The sequence below is a fragment of the Ciconia boyciana genome, chromosome 1 (assembly GCF_034638445.1).
Source record: "Ciconia boyciana chromosome 1, ASM3463844v1, whole genome shotgun sequence".
Classification (NCBI taxonomy): Eukaryota; Metazoa; Chordata; class Aves; order Ciconiiformes; family Ciconiidae; genus Ciconia; species Ciconia boyciana.
In genome coordinates, this window is record NC_132934.1 from 146,275,119 (window position 1) to 146,295,342 (window position 20,224).

Sequence of the window (20,224 nt, forward strand, 5' to 3'; positions counted from 1 at the left end):
TTCTTAATTATTATTCCACATACATTTCCAGTACCCCAAAATGCTACTTACAAGCTAATTCAGAGGGGCAAAGAGCAAAAAGACTTTGAAAAGTAAGCATCCTCACCATTGCCCTCATTGCTTTTGAACAGAGTACCAATTTCTAGAGTATACATAAATGCAAGCCAGAGGACTGTAAGCAGAATAGATCTTCCTGTAAGCAGGATAAATCATCCCCTGGACAAGCCATTTTGGTACACAGTTGGGGAAGGACAAGATAATTAGTTTTTTATTAGTTCAAGAATGGAGCAGGTACTCCCATTGCTTGACATTCGGTGCTTCACATGAAATATGACCAATACCTTTCACACTCTTTGAATATGTGGCCAAGTTGTTCCCAGCACATAATTTGTTGTGTCTTTGCTTGCCAGATTTCCCATTGCCAGGGGGCATAGGAGTCTCTGACCACCCAGTATTTGACACACTGCAATAATTTACATTCTCCCATATACATAGGCAAAACCAAACAATCAGGCTGAATGGCCACCTTTCAAATTCAGGAGCTTTTGTTCAAAAATACAAAACATACATGCTGTACATTTATTAGATTCTTATATGACCATTGTACACAGCAGCCTTTGAATGTCATTGTGAACAAGAGAAAGTCACTGCTTTGAAGAGGTTAGTGTAAGAGCTTTAAGTAAATTAAGATATTAACAGGTACTCCTTTTCCAAGTTGTATTAAGGAAAAATTCAGCCTAGTTTACAAAGAGGAATACTGTGCTGAATTTAAACTTGAAGTTGCACAAGCAGCCACAGTAACCCATACCTCCATAGGTACATAAACAACCACTTTGCTTTCTAAATCTGAATGTGTTGCTGCAGAACTGAGGAATGTCCTGGAGTTAAGAAGACCACGACAACTGACCTTTTGCTAGGTTCACTATTGTCACACTATCACACAGACTCTTTCAGTTTCTCCTGCCTTTACACATGCAGTACAGCTATGTATAACTTCTTCAAAATTATACTTTAAGGCTAAAGATTGTTGATAAATCAGTAAAAGAAAAGTAACCACTGAAGAGATGATGAATTTCAAATAAATGTACTGATAGTATGTGATGACTCTCATTAACTCCACATTATGAAGCTCTGTATATTCGACCGACTCTTGAAACATTAAGTCAAGAATTTTCTTGACAGTAGCTTTGCTTCATACTTATTTTTTCCTAAGATGGCTATTTTACCATTCAAGATCTACCAGCATTTTGTGGTAGACACCACAGAGCATAATATTGCTTGTAGGTTTGTTCTTCTCTTGAAGAGACACAAAAGAGTCATCTGAAAAACAGAGCTATAGCTGAAAACAGAACTAAATCAGCAATCAAAACAACTTATCCCAGTGGTATTTATTGTCTTTTTCAAAAGCTAGTATTGATGCCAAGACCAGCAGTCCAGATAAAAATCTTTGTTAGCAAGTCACTTACCATATTTATTGATGATACAGGACCAATGCTGTTGACATAAATGTCAACATCAATAACTGTTGGTTTTACTGTGGAAAAAAAAAAATTATTTAATATTATTTTGCAGAAAACATAAGTAATCACTTTAAATATTTTCTTCCCCAATAACTGTAAGGTCTACTGTTTGTAGAACTACTGAGAAATATGGATTACGTATTTTTCAGGAAGACAAGGTTCTTTTCCTCCTACCCAACAAAAATTGCCATAAATTACAGCCTGTACCACTTTATCATCATGATCCCCATTTATCTCAGCAGCAATTTGTTAAAGAAACTTTCAGTGCTAAGCACAGTGGCTCAAAGTCAAAACCTAAGATGACTGACATTAAACTAGAAATAATGCAGCACATCACTTTTTCCCATTGCCTCAACACGCAGGTCCTTTAGCATGCTTGTTCCACACCAAAAAAATCTTTTCAGATTTTCTCATCTCATCAGCCCTGAAATCATCCTCACTTAGAGTAAAATCACTATGAGATCCATTTAGCTAAACCTAAGCAACTCTTCTCCCTTCAATTTAAGACTCATTCCCTTCAGCCCATGTTGCCTTTGCACTCATTCATCCAAAGTTTTTTGAATTCTATTTGGTTTAGTCAATGCAAGTTTCTCACAAGATCTTCTGTGTTTCCAGACTTCCAGGATTTCATAGGCCAGCACAAGCTCTGTACTCCTTTCTTTAGCTGAGGCCACTAGGATTTATCTTCCTTTTAGCATCTTTGGTGTCAGTGTACCTGCTGAACATTATTCAGATAGCTCTTACTGGTGATATAGCCTAACTCTAAAATAATGCCACCCTTACACTGAAAGGCATGTTACTTTTTTTACTTGTACTGCCCTCCTTCCAGTCCCACAGGGTATACATCAACCTCTAAATTGAGATCTAAATTGGTGTTTTCCTTTCTCCAGGGTTAGCTGACCCAAAACTAAGTAAGTATAAATCCTGTTCTAACCTGCATAGTCAGAATTGATGCAAACTTGGCCCTAGAAGGCCAACAGCTTGTGTTAGACATCTTCCTTTCCCATAGAGGCACCTTCCCCTCTCCATGGTCTTCAAAAATCTCCAGAGAGCAATTCAAACCACTGAAGTTTGGGAACTATGCTAAACTCAGGACTTTTTTGCAGCAGTCCCCAAGCCCCCTAGAACGAGGACATGCAGGTACATCAGCCACTCAAAACTCAGAGAGCTTTCCTCAGGGAAGCTACCGAGCAGAGAAGTGAGGAACAGTTAAATACCACGGTTCTGTGGGAAGCTTATCTCAGGTGGATAACAGTTAATTTGCCTAAAGTTTAAGAAGCCATCAGGCACAAAGCTGAACATCGACAGGAATCTTCACATGTAAAGATATATAATTTTTGCCCACATCCCCCAAATTTCGGACTAACAAGGAGATGTCAAGGAGTTTTAAACTACCTGAAAAGGTAGATGTTTCTGAAAAAATAGGCAGGCTGGCTTGTCATGTAAGACTTTGTTATGTATATATCATTAGGAAGACTAGATCTAATGTTGCAAAAACAGACATTACAGTGGATACAAATAGTGGTTAAAGATGATAACCATTCTCTCTAATTCATTAAGTACCACACATTTCTTTGACTGCTTATGGTCAGAACATCCAGGACCATTTAAGATCATGGTTTCAAGTTGTCTGAAGTACTGGCTTATAAACTCTGATCTTCCCTTCAGCAAAAGAAAATCTGAACTCAGCTGAACAAGCACAACTGATTAATGCAACTCTAATTGTACCCAGGTAATAACTAAATAGGAGTCTAGCAGCTTCTGGTAATGAGACTTGCCTCAAAATGCAGTAATAAATGTCATTATATAGGAATTGGTAATAGTGGGGAACTACAGCTAGGTCTTTTACCAAGAGAGCATACATGGAATAAAGGGCTCTGATCTTTCTAGGGCTTATGCACATATCTAGCCAGAAGTTCAACACTAAGGAGTTCTGGTGAACATTAATGGGACTAGACTTAGCAATGCAAATTGGCATGCAATTGAATCTTGGCAGGATCAGGGACAAAGTTCAGGACCAGAACACAGTGCTTGGAATCCGTTTTTGTTTAATCATTGCAGTTAAGTATATAAATAGATTATGAGATGATAATTTCTCCTGAATGTGCTGGGCCAAATTCTCTTCTAGTGCAAAAAAATGAAGCACTACTTGTTAACGCTGAAGAGAATTTGGTCTTACTCACAGTAAAGGTCTAATCTTGAAACAGAAGAAAACTAAGCAGCAGCCACTTCTTATGTCAAATTAAATCAGCATCTAGCCTCAGTCATTCCCAGTGAAATTCAAATTAAAAATAAAAATTAAAAAAAAACAGATAAGCTATTATCTCACTACAACAACAAAAAAGACTGAACGTTCCTTTGAATGATATTTTGTTTTCCTAGGCAGAGGCAGAAAATACAATTGTAATATGAATGTATGGTAAATATGTGTTCAGGTTTTGAAAGAAAGGACAGAAGAGTACAGTTCTTGTTGCATATGGTCTCTCATGGATATAAACAGTTATAAAATGGGAGAACCATCAGGTATAAATTTTAGATTTGTTATCATAGGATTTTAATTCAAAATACCAAGCATAATGAGGCAAAGATTTTAAGGTTACTTCATCCAAAATGCATTATGAAAAAGAAAATAACTGAGTCTTAAAGTTATCATGTCTTATTAGAAAGAACTCACCCCCTACCAGTCTTCAAAATAAACTGAGTTTCATGGAAGACATAAATAGTTACATTACCAATATTTCAAGGCCTGCTCAGTTTTTCTGTATACTTACAGATTTGTGAACACTCAGTTCATGGACTGATTTAAGCCATGCATGGAGTTGCTGAGCTGCAGATTGAGGCTTTTTTCTTGCACTAAGAAAGTCCTCACAGTCTTGATTGAACAACGAAAGTGTTAATACCTCACTAAATGTTGGCAATAAGATTACAAATGGATACTCAGCTCCAGTACCATTTTGATATTGGCATCAGCCCAAAATAGTTCTAAAGAGCTGTCAGAAACTTACAAAAAATACTGGCAGAACCATGTGTATGTCACATGCAATTCAAGGTTGTCAACAGATGTACCAACCTTCTCAAAGTGCTTTGAAATATTCTTTAATATATGGTAGTTAACTTTCCCTAAAAGACAATGTAAGCACATCCAAGTAACTGCAGTGTTATGCTGCTACACAGTGCTACCTAAGGTTAGCTAACTGCTTATCACAATCATTTCATCTTCAAACATGTTGGTTTTAATTGAGGAGGGGATTTATCAAGCCAATCAAAATATCTGCAAACGAAACTAAGGTCACATCAATATTCAGCTAATAGTCCCCATCTGATCCAAATGCCATGGCTCTGAGACAAACAGAATGTTTATATTCCAGTCAGCCTTGTGACTATCACATTGCAAACACACATCCGAGTGAAATTTGTCTACAAACTTTAGACAGTTCAAAAGGCACCTAGCCACAGGAGCTGTGAGTTCAACGCTGTTTGCAAAGCTCACTTAAGTCAGGTGAACACTTATACAGTTAGTGTAAAGCTAGGTGAGGTATGTCCAGACAACAACAAAACACAGAAACAGCTAGAATAATTCCCTGATCACAAATATCCAAGCAGGCCAACGATAGGATTTGTGTAGTCCTCCTTTATAGATTTACACTGGTGAAATAAACAGTACCTGAGCTTGAATCCCATTAAAATCCGTGAAGACTTTACTCTTGGACATATGCAAGCTGATCACGTGTGTAAAAAACTCGACCGATAAATCAGGAGAATTTTAAAGGACTTTTGAGGAAATGAACAAAGGGATTGTCATACAATTTCACAAGTCATGTAGGGGAAAAATCTGCAATAAGTTTCTGACATTTTATTATGCTCATTTAGTAATTTAAATTATCCTGTCCTTTTAAAATATCTTTTAAGTTTTGATAGATCTCCGCTATTCAGAATTGATGCTTATTTCATGAATGAAACCACTTTGTTTGCTTCCTACAGAAAGCTTCCTCCACATTTGAAATCTGTCCAAATAGCATTTATGTTCCTGCACAAATCATAAATATTTAGAATTATTTTTTAAAGTTTAATGTTTAGAAATACTTTTATTGGAAGCTCATTTAAACATGAATAGAACTAGCTGAGCTCTAATAAATTTTAAAATAAAATTAAAATTAATTTTTGTTGAGAGTTAACATTTCTTACATTGTTCAAGCAACTCCCAGGTCTAAATTATTCTTGTTTTATGCAAAACAGCGGTGGTAAAAATGTTATGGATCAATATATACATATTTATAGAACCAAAGCAATTAGCACTAGCTTTTTAGAAGGCATGCAACCACATAGCAAACACAATATGAGCTCTGTTCCAGAAATACACAGCCTCTTAGACTCTGCCTAAATTCCACAAGATTTCTGAATGCAAAAGACTAACAAGATTGGCTCTATGGTAATGAGATATTTTTTGAAATTACTCTATAATGATATTTTACATTATCTCATTAGCACATAAATTGCTATTTTTAAATTGGGATAAAGCTGTAATAAATCATTACTCAGTTATCGGTAACTGTAGTAGTAGTGATTATAGTGTTAACGTTTACTTTGCGTTAGTGATGATGACTCTTAATATTTTCCTACATGACCTTATAGGCGACATCTAATTACCTGTTTGTTCCTGTAAAACAAACTGCTATGCTAACAAGTCACTTCTCAGGGATAACTGTGGTCAGCTAAAACTTCTGTATTTTAGGACAAATTACCATATTTGAAGAAAGAAGTAGTAACAGGAAGTGTTGAGTCACCATCCCTGGAGGTATTTAAAAGAGGTGTAGATGTGGTGCTTAGGGACATGGTTTAGTGGTGGACTTGGCAGTGTTAGGTTTACAGTTGGACTCAATGATCTTAAAGGTCTTTTCCAACCTAAATGACTCTATGATTCTATTCTGTGATTCTACGAAGGTATCAGTGAGGAAAATAAAGGCTCATTCTTCCTGCATAGAAGAGAATGGGCTTGAACAACAGATAGAGGTCAAAGCCCTCCGCTTGCTACAGCCAGAGAAACTCTGACAGAACTGTCATCCCTATGTTTTTAGGATCAAACTACCAAAACAGGACTGCAAATGAAAATCAAAACGATAATCAAAAATTGGGTGCAGACTTGAAAGAAAGTTTGGATGACAACAATACCAGAATGAGAACCCAGTCTTCTGAATAGGGTATTTTATTCACCTGCTAGGTTTTGTTGCCATTCTGTCCAGGAGTGTGAATGACAGCATGCACATAAATGGACTCCCTCAATTAACTACGAATCATTTCTTCATATCCCACCATCACCATCAATCAACCTTCGGCACTTTCATCTTTCATTTACCTTTCCCTAATGCACAAGCTGTAATTTTTCCAGTATTATGTTGTTTGTGAATGAAAACTATAGATCTTAATGGTTAGGCTGGTTTTACAACCAATCCCTGAAGTTTCCAGTTTTGTTTTACTTATATTCATAGGAGGGGGGAGTTCCTATGTGATATCGTAAGACTGAAAAATAATAGAATTTGTTCCTGCAAAGTCTAGCCAGCTAGCAACTAAGGTCTGGATGAACAATAGCAGTCATAAGAAAACCATACAACTGAAAAAAAGAGCAACAATATTTTAAAATAATATGTGCAGAAAGTTTTCCTTGTTTAAAGGTGACAGAATAATTTATTAGTTTGTGCCACAACAAAGTGGCAACTGTAGCACTGTACATCTGCCCAATTCACAAATACTTGCTCAAAACCCTCTTTAATAAAAAAAAAAGACTTCTAAATACACTTCTACACTTGGAAGAGCCAGCATGGTCTAGGTAATCTCAGAAGCAAGGAGAGAGAAGAAAGGGATTTTCTTATGTCATTAATATCTCGGACTTTTCCTGACTCTTACCTAAATTTAAATCCGTGGCGTCCCAAAAGTCTGTATGCTATACTCCCAAATTCCTCTCAGATTTCTTAGGTGAAGTTATGGAAAAGAAGAGAAAATAAGAACTAGCAGCTGCTACATACAGTTTGGGGTCTGACAGTTTAGATGAAGAGTTTGGCAAACATTAACTGTCAATCAAACTTTCCTTCCTACAATGCCATTCAAGAAAAATATTCAGTCTGAGTTTGTATCAAGCCATTTCAGCAAGTAATCACTGCCAGGAAATAAAACTCTAAATAAGAGGTATCTGTGTAAATGAATTATTTACATTCACAAAGAGAAGGTTGTATTGTAAGGGACCTTGCTGTTAAGTACTTGAGTAAAAGGCTTCTCTCTCCAACACAAAACCAGTACATCTTTGTCAACCCAACCAACTACATGCAAGACATAAGTATTGCAAAGATACAAGCGTCTCATTAGAAATGAGACAAAAGAGCAGTTTTATCTGCAAAGAACTATATTACTTGGGTTAAATTATGAGATTAGTTTCAGGAAAAAAAAGTGTTTGAATGCTGAAATATTTCTATATACTGAAGTACTGTAAGCTCCAAATTAAAGTGTTGCTTCCCAGCATTTGATTTAAGTTACGTGTTCTAAAAAAATGAAACAAAAAAGAAAAAAAAAATCAAACCTGTTAAATAATAGAAAAAATAAAACCACATTCTTTTTTTTTTTTTAAGCAGAAACATTAAATTGGAAGGCTTCAGGGTCACTGCATTGGAATAAAATTTCTCTATGTATTCTTTTAGCATAACACATTAAGAGTTTTACCTGAGAGGATGAGTAAAAAATAGGGCTTTTCCCCTGACAGTTGAAAAGCTGTTAACCAAAACAGCTCAGAAACAAAAGTCAGAAATTCCCCTTTCCTCAGCTCCATGGTTAAGCAATTAGAAAAGCAGAACGTAGGCATGAAAACTCCTGTCAACAACCTATCCTAATCAGAAATATTCCCATGCTAGATTTTGAAAGAGCCTATGTTTGATACACTATATTGGCACCAGAAGAGGATTAGGTGCAACCAACCTATTTATTTATGTAACGTTTTAAAACTCAAACATGGATCACAGTTCTCAAAATTTAAAACTGGGACTTTGGAGTGGGACTTTGGAGTTTACCCCTCACTTATTAGCCTTGCTATTAATATTCTAGCATGGCAAAGTCTGCAGAAGAAAGCATCAATTACTGAAGATGCTAGACAATTAGAACTCCTGCAGACAATCGACAAATCCCTTCTATCCTCCCACCTAGAACAGAGAATGTTCTCATTTGCATTGAATAGCAACCCTTTCCTCAGGAACATTCCTCTCCTTGCATAGGTGTGCTTGTACATAATGCATGGAAGATGACTGGCACTAAAATAGTCTTCATATTTACTGTCTTACTCATGGAAATGGACAGTTAATTGATTTCCAGTTTGGTGGCTGAATCAGAACAAAAGTTTTCTGAACTAAAGACAATCCACTTTCCCAAAAAAAGAGAAACGGAAGCATCAATGAGAACAATTAAAACATTTCTGATTTTTTTCTCATGATCTTTTTCAGCTCCTAAGCTCTCATTATATTCAGCCCTGTTTCCTAGCTGAGTCTTAGCCACAGCACTCTGCATCCTCACCAATGGGTTATTCAAGTTTCTTCTTCCATATAAACCTAAATTAGACTAATCTCCACAATCTTCTGCAGTGCCCAATACTACAGAAGTTGGATCCAGGACTATGGCTTTCCCCTCCTGAGTGCTGCCATAATACAAACAGAAGTTACTCCCTCTCTGCTTCCCATTGTGTACTACCTTTACACACCGATTAGCTCTCCAGGTACAACTGTCTATAAGCAATCCCTAAGTGACTGTCTCTCTTACTGTTTCCTGTTATAAGATGCTTGATACAGTCTATCGTAGGCTAGCACAAAAAAAAGACTTACAGCAGAAAGCAATAATTTGACCTTGCATGACAGTTTACAGCTTTCTCTGCACTATGATCTGGGAAATCTTTTGATCTGTGTGGCAATAGGCAACTCTCTGTCACCACATATGGGGAAAACTTGCTGGAGCTAATTTAAAGAGTATCAGGTGTGGCAATCAGCAGCTAGCAAAAATAACTTGACAGCCACAGTGGTAATAGCCTGTGGTGCACTTCAGGGTTCATTTCTGTGTGGCCTGCTAGGAACGCAGGTCAGACAGAAGAAAGGTTGTGATACTGCTTCAGAATTCAAGGTTTTCATTAGGATTGTGCTTGAAAATGCACTTCTTTAAAAAGCAACAGAATAAAAGTTGTGCCCACTCACCCAACAGATCTGCTCCTTGCATACACTGAGAAACTGCTTAAATTAGTTTCAGAGAGAACTTTTAACTGCTTAAAAAGACAACTGCTGTTAAATGCTACCAAGCCAGCACAGTAAAGCACGTCAGACAGAACTTAGTCTTCTGTGTTTGCTGATACAAACGAGCCCACCTATTTCTACCAGCTACACTTGTACAAACCTACTCAAGGTACTGAGAGCTGCACAGCTGCTTGTGAGACTGCTCTAGTCTTGAGAAATTTGGCTGATGGTTACAAAGATACTTGGGGAGCGATGAAAACCAACTTGACTCTCAAGACAGCTAGAACTGGTGGAGTCAGAAGATATATAGGCATTAAATTAGGGGGTGTATGTATGTGTGCATATACATATATACACATATATACATATATGCATACACACTTACACACTTCAAAGTGAATTTGTTTGGGCTTACAAATACACAATAAATAACAGGGGACCACTAGAGGCTGTAGGGATCAAATGAATCTAGAGGATCCAAGAGGAATCCAAGAGTCACTGCAGGATGATCAAAAAAAGGAGGCAAAAGCAGGCATTAGTGGTGAAAGCACCTCAGAACACGAGCTGATGAAGCTTTCTTCAACATGTGCAATTCAGAGCCTTCTCTAATATAAAGATACATTTGAGAAACAGAAGATGCAAACGTGCAATACAAATTATCTTACTACTCTTTTCTACCCTTTCAGTGAATAATACCAGTAAAATCAGTATTATTCATGCTTGTTCTGCCTCTCCCATAATGCTCTTGCCTCATCTGATTTGATGTCAGCTTGACTTCTTTTTAAAGTAAGAAGGCAGGCAGCTTAGAAACCAGGTGCTAGAAAGTATAGAAAAAATTAATTAATACAATAAACTACCACATTTATGCAAGACTTCTATTGCATTAAATATGAAATTCGGCCTTTCCAGTTCTGGCTGACCATTACAAGAAGTATCAGTTGAAAAGTTTGCTGTCAGCTAAGTATCTCTGAGGCACAGGAAGCTCTGTCTTGTAACTTTCTATTCCTTGATTTGGGTTTTTATCTTATTTTAGCTTAATTTCTAATATTTACAATGACAGTCTACTTTCAGTTTCCCTGGGTAGATTGAGTACACTAGAGTGTAGTCCCTTCTAGTTGGCTTTTCTCTTACCAGCATTATTTTGCTCCAGCCTCTGAAATATAAATCAACTGAAAGTATTAAACTTTCCCTGGCAGTATAAGTAACTGCAAAGATCATTGGTACAGCCTGAAATGCAGGGGAAATAACCTCTATGGTTTTTTCCTATGGTTTTTTAGGCATTTTTAAAAAATGCTAAAACAGAAATTTATCACTTTCCTAACACCACTTTCTCACATTAGGAACACCATGGGGAAAGGTAGTGGACACCAGTTCTGTCTGTTTGTACCTAACAAGTCTGTGTAACTCCTTATTCTAGTCCTGTTGTGTTCTGGGGAAGGTTATTTCAGGAGCTGGAGAAAAGGGTAGGTAATCACAGGAAGGCTGGAGAGCACCTGGTCAGACTGCAGGATGTGCGTTTTAGAATATCCTTTGCACTTAAATTACAGTGCTGAGGTAACTGACTGCTTGTTAGAGATGCTCAGGAAATTGTTTTGTTCTCTAAAAATTACTGTTGAAATAAAATGTTTTCTTTCACGTTAGCAGGTTGAGATAAAGAGGGAAGCTTGGAGTTTAGCTCAGCTTATGAACTAAACTTAACATTACTATTGCCTTGTCATCACTGAAATTTTGGCCCACATTAGTCACTGCTTCTTAATGTACAAGAGGCAAAAAGATCTTTTCTTTGAGGTAAGCAAACCAGCTACCAAAAGACAACTTTTAAGACTTACTGCTCTTCATACTCAACATGAGTACTGCAGCTCTGAGCCTGGTCTAGGGTGAGATTTTTTTCCTCCCGCTACTAAAGTCACATTCCAGAAACCTCTCACATACTAACTTTTTTGATGGGTAAGGTGACTTTCACAACAAAAGAAAAAGATAACATATTATCTTCTACATGTAAAGCTCACTCAGGGAACGTGATTGGCAAAACTGTCACTTTGGAAGAATACACTGTGACAAACTTTCTGTCTGTTTAAGGCAACGTACATTCCGTATCAAGATAAGCACGAAACAGTGTAGGGTAATAAAAGTAGCTTTTATTTCCAGGACTCCATTGTGGACTAAGCTGTCCATTAAGGAAGGTGAGAGGTAAGGTTTCATTAAAGTAAACTGACTTTGACAGAAATATATTTTGTCATGTGCTCTTTAATTTACCTGTGGTTTGCTTAATTTTTTTTTTTAAACGTAACTTAAATTTTAAACCAGTTAATCAAAAAAGGAGCAATGGCAAAAACCTGGTTTATTAATAGAACCTAAGTAACACTGGGATTTTTCTAGCTGTAATTATAATCATTCTACTCTGTGGCCTGTTGGCTTGCCTGTTATTTCTGTTCTCATTTTATTAATAAAGAGGAAGTAAAATTTCAGGGCCAGAACTTAGTCCTACTAAATGTCAGGACTTAAGCCTGTGTGACATGGGGGAAAAAAAATCACTCTTGCAGGGTAGTAAGCCTTACTGCATTTAGAAAATGTTGCATATCCATTGAACGGGTCTTCACTTCAAAGGACTTTGAAACAAACTCCAGAGTACCTGCCTACAGAAGAGATTTTAAGGCCTCCATAGTTCAGAAAGGGTTTACTCATTGTCTGGGACTGGTGTCTTTTATACCATGCAACAGACCCACGATTCTCAGCCCTATAATTGTAGCTGGTAAAAAGTGGGTGGAAAAGATGCTTTGTCTCCATAAAACACTTTTTTTTTTTTAATCTCAACAGTACACCGGTATAAGCTGTTCAGTGTGAGGTGCTTTCTTTTCTTTCTTTTTTTTTTTCAGTTCCAAAAGGCGTGTAAGTTCTGTGGTATAATGGAAAACCGCCAGATGCCACCATTAAAATGAAAACTCTCACAAGCTGTGATATTTATGGAGACAAGAACTCTGCCAAGTGCGTGGCCACGGGGGATGCAGTCAGACATTCCCCTGCTGGTAGAACAGTGCTTTGTTTTCAAAGACCAAAGGCCCCTTTTAACTAGACAGGTCCTGTCAAGGTGTCAGGTTGCTGATAGCCTTCACAGGGTAACTATTTTGCCTAATACTTAGGTTGTTCAATCCACTCTTTCAAATCCTGGCTTGGAACCTTGCAGGTGATGCCTGTACTGCTGAGTGTAGATTGAGCATGTGATTGACAGTCATTTACATGAAAGCCTAGGACAAGTAAAGGCCAGCATAAGGAAAAAAGAAAGGAAAGAACAAGTCCTGGCCTTGCATCTTAGCACTGACCTACATGCCCTTTACAGTGATTTAGATAGGCTGGGTGGGGGAGGAGGAAGGAGGGTTGCTGAGTGTCTGTTCACAGGAGTTCATTCACTGATGGCTATACTCCTGACCTGGAGGTGATGTGATTACTGAAGTACTCAGTGCCCATAGTACGGCACGTGAGCACTTAGAATATGCCTGTACAGTGAAAGGTAGTACCTGGACATACCTGAGCTAGCCAAAAATTCAGCTGCCCTGGGAAGGATGAAAGACCACAGAAAAGTCACTGCCCAGGCCAGCAATGCACTTCAATACCTTCTATTTGCCACAGTCTTCTCCTTCTTCCCAGGGACTTTGGCTTGCAAAAGCATGTTGCTAGTGATTTAAAAATTGCAATCCTAACCTTTGAAAGTGCAAAGAATTCAGTATTTTCCTGGGCTTTTCTGACTGCATTCAGAGAGAAGATCATTTCTTCAGGAGAACTGCTAAAGTCATCCACTGTTAGAAATAGTGGCTTTGCAATAAAGGATTGGAAAACTGAGTGAAGAGTGATGCGGCATGAAATGGTGAGTGTCCCTTGTCCTGTGGGACAGCGAATTTGCTTACAGGCAGCACTGCACAAACGTAAAGGCCCTAATGAGTAGCTGACTGCATGTTAGTCCTGGATTTAACCCTCAGCATCTTTTATTGGCTGCACTTCTGCTTGATTCTGAGAATTACTTCTCTCTTCCTCCACTGGTTTATTCCATGCTTCCTATAAATTTAAAAATATGCATTTTCTTATTGTATTCTCTATGTTACCTAGTCCACTACTTTTTTTCCTAGTGCTTTAATTGTATTACACATATGTATTATGCTTTAACTGATTTGTATTAATACTGGGATGTTCAGGGCAGGAACACACTTCAGTTGCCGGGACAAGTCGACCATCTAGTTTGGAGGATAACCTTCTACAGATGGAAAAGACAACGTGCATGTGTGTGAGGCACCAGCCGGCAATTCAGGGAAGTTAGATATAATGCCTGATTCTCTAACATTCCCCTCGTGTCCTCCTTGACAAATGCAGCAGCTCCTCAGCTTCAAAAGGGCAATGTTATTTGTCTGCATCAAAGGTAGGAGAGGAGGGAAGAGGGGCCAGGGAAGGAAGCAGAGGTGAACTAACTTCTCTAGCGTCTGAACAACACTCAGCTCAAGTTCTGAAATAGCCAGATTCCTATCAAAGAGAAAAATGGCCTAGGACTGAGATGCTTAATAGAAAAAGATAGATGTAGTTGAGAACTGTAAAATCTCTGTTTGGTACAATATATGAGGAGCTGTGTAATTTAACTCCTTTCTCTAAAACAGGATTTATGAAAGTTTGTGGAGAGACAAAAGGAATTATTTTGGTAACAATGATTTTCCAGAGCGGTAAGATATGTCTGACCTCTACTGATTTTATGGCAACTGACATGGGGACTTTGAATGATTACTTTGCCCCACATAGGCATAACATAATTTACTCTGTCTGAAGTAAGTGATCTGTGGACACGGTGTACAAAGTAAAATTTAAAAATTTGTCTGAAAATGTCTTCCAGATGTTTATATGGGTGGGGAACTGCATTAAAGCACTTCTCCATCAGATATTAAAGATCAGCTAAATCCAGTATGACAAACTAAGTAGAGAGAGATAGAGAGGGAAATGTCACTCTGTGTTAAAAACAGACACATCTATCAAACATGATCTTTGAAAATACTATGGAAAATCAAAGTAATAGCTATGGAAAAAAAAAGACCAAACCACTTTCTTTTCACTTATAATCAGTGGTAGGAATTCTCCCTCTAATCTCTGCAAAAATTTAGGAAAAGGTTTATTTTTTCCTAAATTATATTAGCAAATTATATTAGGTGGTTGTTTTGAGCTTTCCTCATTCCCAGTTCATTTTGAAGGGTATGCAAGGTGCAGTAAATGTAAATGACAAATTATATCTGATTTCTGTCATACAAACTTGCTGTCAACAAAGTGAACAGCAGTTGTGCTATAGCTGTTCTGATCTAAGGATGCAAACAAGGCAAACAGGTCATAACCACAAAAGGTAAAAAAATACCGGTTTGAAACACCCAACCTCATTATACAAATAAAATTTAAAAAAGGAAAAGAAAACAGCTCAAAATGGTTATATGCAGGTATCTACTGGCTCTTATCTAAATTTTATACCTATATGTAGTAGTATTGCCCACAAGACACTTCCGTTCTATCAGATTTCTTTTGGAGATAAGATGTCTGCTGGTTTGGGGAAGAAAATCTCTAGAGTTGCCCTATACACATGCAAATCCTAGTGCCTTCTTCTCAGCACTGAGGAACATAACTTTTGTGATCACATTTTGAAGGGAGTAGATGCACATTCTCCTCTTGCTGTATCCTACTTTTTGTTTTTAATATGCTGGGTTTTTGATCGCTCCTCAGAGTGTGAGTTTTTCATATGCATGGATTGGATGACAAAAGAGATAAGCATGTTCCTAACTCTGCCAAAGATCTGCTGAATCCTTTACAGCTAGCCCTTCCATATCTCTACTCAAACTCGGTACAAGCAAACCAGAGTTTAGCACGCTAAGTTACCACTGCATCTTCCTGTGAGAATTAGCATTTTTTAAATACTGAGTTGGAAGTTAACTTCAGCCAAAAAAACTTAATCTCCACTTTCCCAGACATTTGTGCACACTAACCAAAATATAACATAATGTCTTTTCTGCACGCATAGATGTTTTTCCTCACTTGTGCAGAAAGGAGTACTTACTTCCAATATCTGGCCGTAGCTTTTTGTCATACTCTCTCAACAGCTTGTTTAGTATGAGAGTCACATCTGTGTCTTGTGTTTTTGGAGCTAAAACCCATTTTTGGTTAGTTGTTCCATCTTCATATTCATCCTCTTCAACCTTTCTAGAACTGCAATAACAAATCAAACAAATAGAAGTTATTTTACATAACTAAAATCTGAATTTACATTCTGGGTAAATCTCCACGCTCATCTGAAGAAGTTTTAGATATCTCCCTTGGCTTTGCATCTACCCAGCTTTAGGCTGTTTTTGCAACAGGATGTTCCCATTAACGGTTGCTGAGTATCTGTGGATGGGTCATCATTGAGAATTGTTTAGAAATTTTCTTCTGCCAGTCTCTTAAAAAATTATACCCTGGGAGTTAATACAGCTATCAGAGTAGTATTTTATATCCTGTGTTTTAACCAACCTATCCTGACTACTTAGTTTACAATATACTCTTACGAAGAGTGAAGATCTGCAGTATTATTTTATTAATACATCAAGACAACTGATTCATCTCTTGCACAAAGGCTAATAAGAGTATTAAAAATTCAGATCTTTTAATACTTCCTGATCATTTTATCCTATTAATAAATTATTATATTCTCAGTGCCTGAGTTTCAGAGTTTAATGTATTACAAGGCTTAGAATTAAGAGCTTGCTCCTTGAATTTAAGATGGATTATCACAAGCACACAAATACATTGCATAAATTAATCTGAATTTCCCTGTAGTTTTAATGACATTTTTTTAAAAACAGTACTACACCAAGTGACTTCTTTCCTTCATAGGTGGATTATTTTTATTTTAAGAGTTTTTTAATACAAATGTGGTGAAACTACAGTTTTCCCAGAAATCACAGCTAGAGCTATTTTCACACAAGACTAATTCCATTTGTGTGGCTTTTTGTGCATGAACAGTAAAATGTTGATTTGAAGATTTGTCTTTTGGTAACTTAGAAACCAAATCTGTTTGATGTCTCTCACTGGAGAAAATCTATGACAGTTAAACTGAGATGAAGTTACCAGGAGAAAAGATAACCTCAGTGGTGAAACCTACAGCAGTAATCATGTTCGACCTGCTTCGACCTGCAATTGCCCTAGTGATCATTTTGCAACCTTTTTACACAAATGTCAATAATTATGCAAGGTGCAAAGCAATGGAGAATCAGAGGCACCAGCCTTGCTTGTTCAGGGGATGTGCTACACACATCAGAGCAACCTCCTTTCTCTCCCTCTCCTCTCCATAATGACACTAGTGTCTTTCAAAATATCTCGGATGTCCCAAAGACTTGATAGACACTCTACAGTAACAGAAAAAAAATGAATACAAGTATAAAAACTTAATCACAGAGCACCATCAACCCTCAACATTGCTTGTAGACCACCATTCAAGCATTTAATGAAACTTCTAATTGAAATGTCTCTACAGTCAAAACGCCCCTAAGGATTAGCCATGAATCACTTAATATGACCTCACAAATTGTGAGTGCTTTAGGTACGATTTCTATATAAAAATAATGCTGAAACCTAGCCCCTGAGGATTTTCTACAGAGAGAGCTCATATAACCAAGTTGCAAAAGTAGAGCAAACTTAGGGGAAATTTTGAATAGACGAGCATTCCTTCTCTGTTAGTGAGTTGTATTTTTAAAAAACTTGATCTTTCTTGTATAATTCACCCAATGAGCATTAAAAAACCCCAAGAGGATTTTTGGGTTTTTTTTTTCTCCCTCAGGTTTATGACAAGCCCTGTGTTTTAATACTGCAGTTACAGAACCATTCTCAAAGGAGGCACCGGTCTCCAAACATACATGGTTGATATTTCAGAGCTGAAACGCTGCAGTGGTGCTGAATTGCCGATAGGAAAGGAGAACAAATCGTATGTCTTTTTCTGCTGCACCCACCACAACTTTACCGGAGGCATTCAGACTGCACATGGAAATGAGAACTGAGTGCAGGTAGGATCAAGATTCCCATTTCAGGGAGCTGCTTCTTTAAAACCAGTCACTAGTCACAGTCTAAGCTCTGACAGACCTTTTAAATCCCCTCACTCTAGCTGCTTTTTTCCTAGAAAGTACCTCCAGATGATGTAAATTCCTACCTACCTTCTAGATGAAGACTGGGGGTGTGAGAAGTTTCACAGTGAATCAGACTAATACACTAGATACATATTTTGCAAGGTGTTTTGTTTTCCTCCTTAAGAGTTTGTTATTTCAATTCCCTTGCTTGCCTCTACACAAGGCACTTGAGGTTGCATTTTCACCTGCAGCCTTACTGGTGACTGCCAAACTCCCAGCATATTCCTGCTATCCACAGAAACAAGTGCGGGATGATGGCAGGCCATTCTCAAATTGGGGAAGAAAGAAGGGCTGCATACCTTCCCCAAACTCCTCAGGGACCACTAGTTTTGATCCCGTGAGGAGACAAAGAGGAGGCAGTGCATAAACTGCAAAGGAGGAAGGCTGGAAAACCCTGAGAGGTTGTGGGGAAAGGGTTTATTTCCTGCAACAGGTGTGCCCAGGACTTGCTCTGGGGACTGGCATGAAGCAGCCTCTAGTTCCTGTGGGGATTTGGGGGAGAGATGCCACTCGGGTGTGGGGCAGGCTACCGAGAAGGAGAACATGGTCAATAGGGAAGGGAAGGGAAGGGAAGGGAAGGGAAGGGAAGGGAAGGGAAGGGAAGGGAAGGGAAGGGAAGGGAAGGGAAGGGAAGGGAAGGGAAGGGAAGGGAAGGGAAGGGCCTCGCCTCTGAACACGCCTGCAGCCCGTTTTGTGGCGGATCCTGTGGGGGACGCTGAGGTGACACCTTTGCCCGGGTTATGCGGCGGGGGCCCTTCCTAGTACCCTGGACAACCACCGGGACCGAAGGCGAGCCTGGTCCGAAAGGTCACGGCTGCAGCTGCCGGCTGTCCGCCTCTGGGCCCCTCACTGCCCGCCGTTACCGAAGCGCCGCCGGGGAGACCCTTCCCGCCCCTGAGGCAGCTGCCGGGGGCTCCCCGGCCCGGCCCGGCCCGGTCCGGTCCGCCACACGCGCTCCTCCCGGCCCCCTCCGCGGCGGTTTACGCCCGCCGGGCCGAGGCGGTTAACGGTAGCCGCCGCCGCCCCCCCTCAGGCACCAGGGCACCCCCCCGGCACCCCCAGCTGGTCCCGGCCGCGGGGCTCACGCTTCCCGCCGCTGCCCTCTCCCTCCTCACGCCGGCCCCGTCCGCGGGGCCGCCGGGGGTGCTGCGCGGAGGGAAGCCGGGGCTGCCGGCCGTCCCGCACGGCGAGGGGAGCCCAGGCAGCGCCGGAGCGGGAAAACTTTCTGCCGGGCCGGCTCGGGACAGAGCCCTCACCGGCACCTCCGGCTTCACGCGGAGCCGGGAGGGACAGCGGCGGGGCCGCCGCGCCGGCAGCTCCGGCAGCGGGGCTGCAGCGGGCCGGGGAGCCGGGCGGGTCCCGGGAGGGAGCGGGGGAAGCCGCGTTTAGGAATAAAGCCCCGGCACGGCGCGGGGGAGGGAGGGGAGAGCCCGCTGTCCTTCCCGGGCGCCGAGGATTTTGCAAACTCCGGCGAGCGGGACTCCAGCCTGCAAGCCCCGGTGTGAGGAGAGAGGAGAGGCGGTGCGAGGAGGCGAGGGGATGCCGACTTACCAGGCGTGAAACACTGAGAGGAGGAAGAAAACCGGCAGGAGCTTAGCGGACATGATCTGGGCAGCGCTGGCCAGGTGAGAGGTGCGGCAGGATGAAGGAAATGTTGCAGGATGTTCACATGAAAGGGAGAATGAGGCAATGAGGTGAAGCTCTTAGCCTCTCTTCCTCTGTATTCGCAGCTTTATACCCTGAAGAAAATACTCCCTTTCACACCGCTCCAGGAAGGGAGGGGGGAGGCGAAAAGAAAAAAGAAAAAAAAAAAAAAGAAAAAAGAAGAAGAAGAAGTGGGACGAGGGGGAAATCCTCAGCGGAGAGGCTGCCAGGGCCAGGTATAAATCAGGCTCCACGGTCTGACAGGTGTTCAGCGGGCACCGAGCTGCGGCGCTTCCCCCTTCCTGGCAATCAGTTGCCGGCAGCAGCGGCGCGGCCCCTCCCGCTCCCCTGGCTGGCGCTGGCCGTGCCCCCGGGCTGTGCACAGCGCGGCGGAGCCCGGGCCCGGCCGGGCCGCGGGCGCCGCGGGGCGGGGTGGGGCTGGGCCGGCGGGAAGGGGCGCACCTCGCCCCCCCCCCCCGCGGAGCGCCTGGCCCGCGGCCAGCCCCGCAGCGCGGCTCCGGAGCGCTGCCGGGGACCGCCCCGCATCGGGGAGCGCCTCGTCCACGCTCCCTGCCCAACAGGTACCCGCCTCGCCGGCAAGGGGGGCAGAGCCGGGAAGTGAACCCTGCCCCCGCCCCGG

The 20,224-nt window shown here is 40.6% G+C and overlaps 1 protein-coding gene across 1 annotated transcript in view; it reads right to left on the bottom strand.

Annotated features, from left to right (window-relative positions):
• Positions 1-19,544, bottom strand: part of GABRG3 (gamma-aminobutyric acid type A receptor subunit gamma3) — a 327,143-nt gene extending 307,599 nt beyond the window's left edge. Inside the window, exons 1-3 of the mRNA XM_072853241.1 lie at positions 19,492-19,544; positions 15,843-15,991; positions 1,467-1,534 (exon numbers count right to left, since the gene is read on the bottom strand). Of these exons, the coding sequence (XP_072709342.1) occupies positions 1,467-1,534; positions 15,843-15,991; positions 19,492-19,544 (270 nt within the window). The remainder of the gene's footprint in view (positions 1-1,466; positions 1,535-15,842; positions 15,992-19,491) is intronic.
• Between the last annotated feature and the right edge of the window lie 680 nt (positions 19,545-20,224).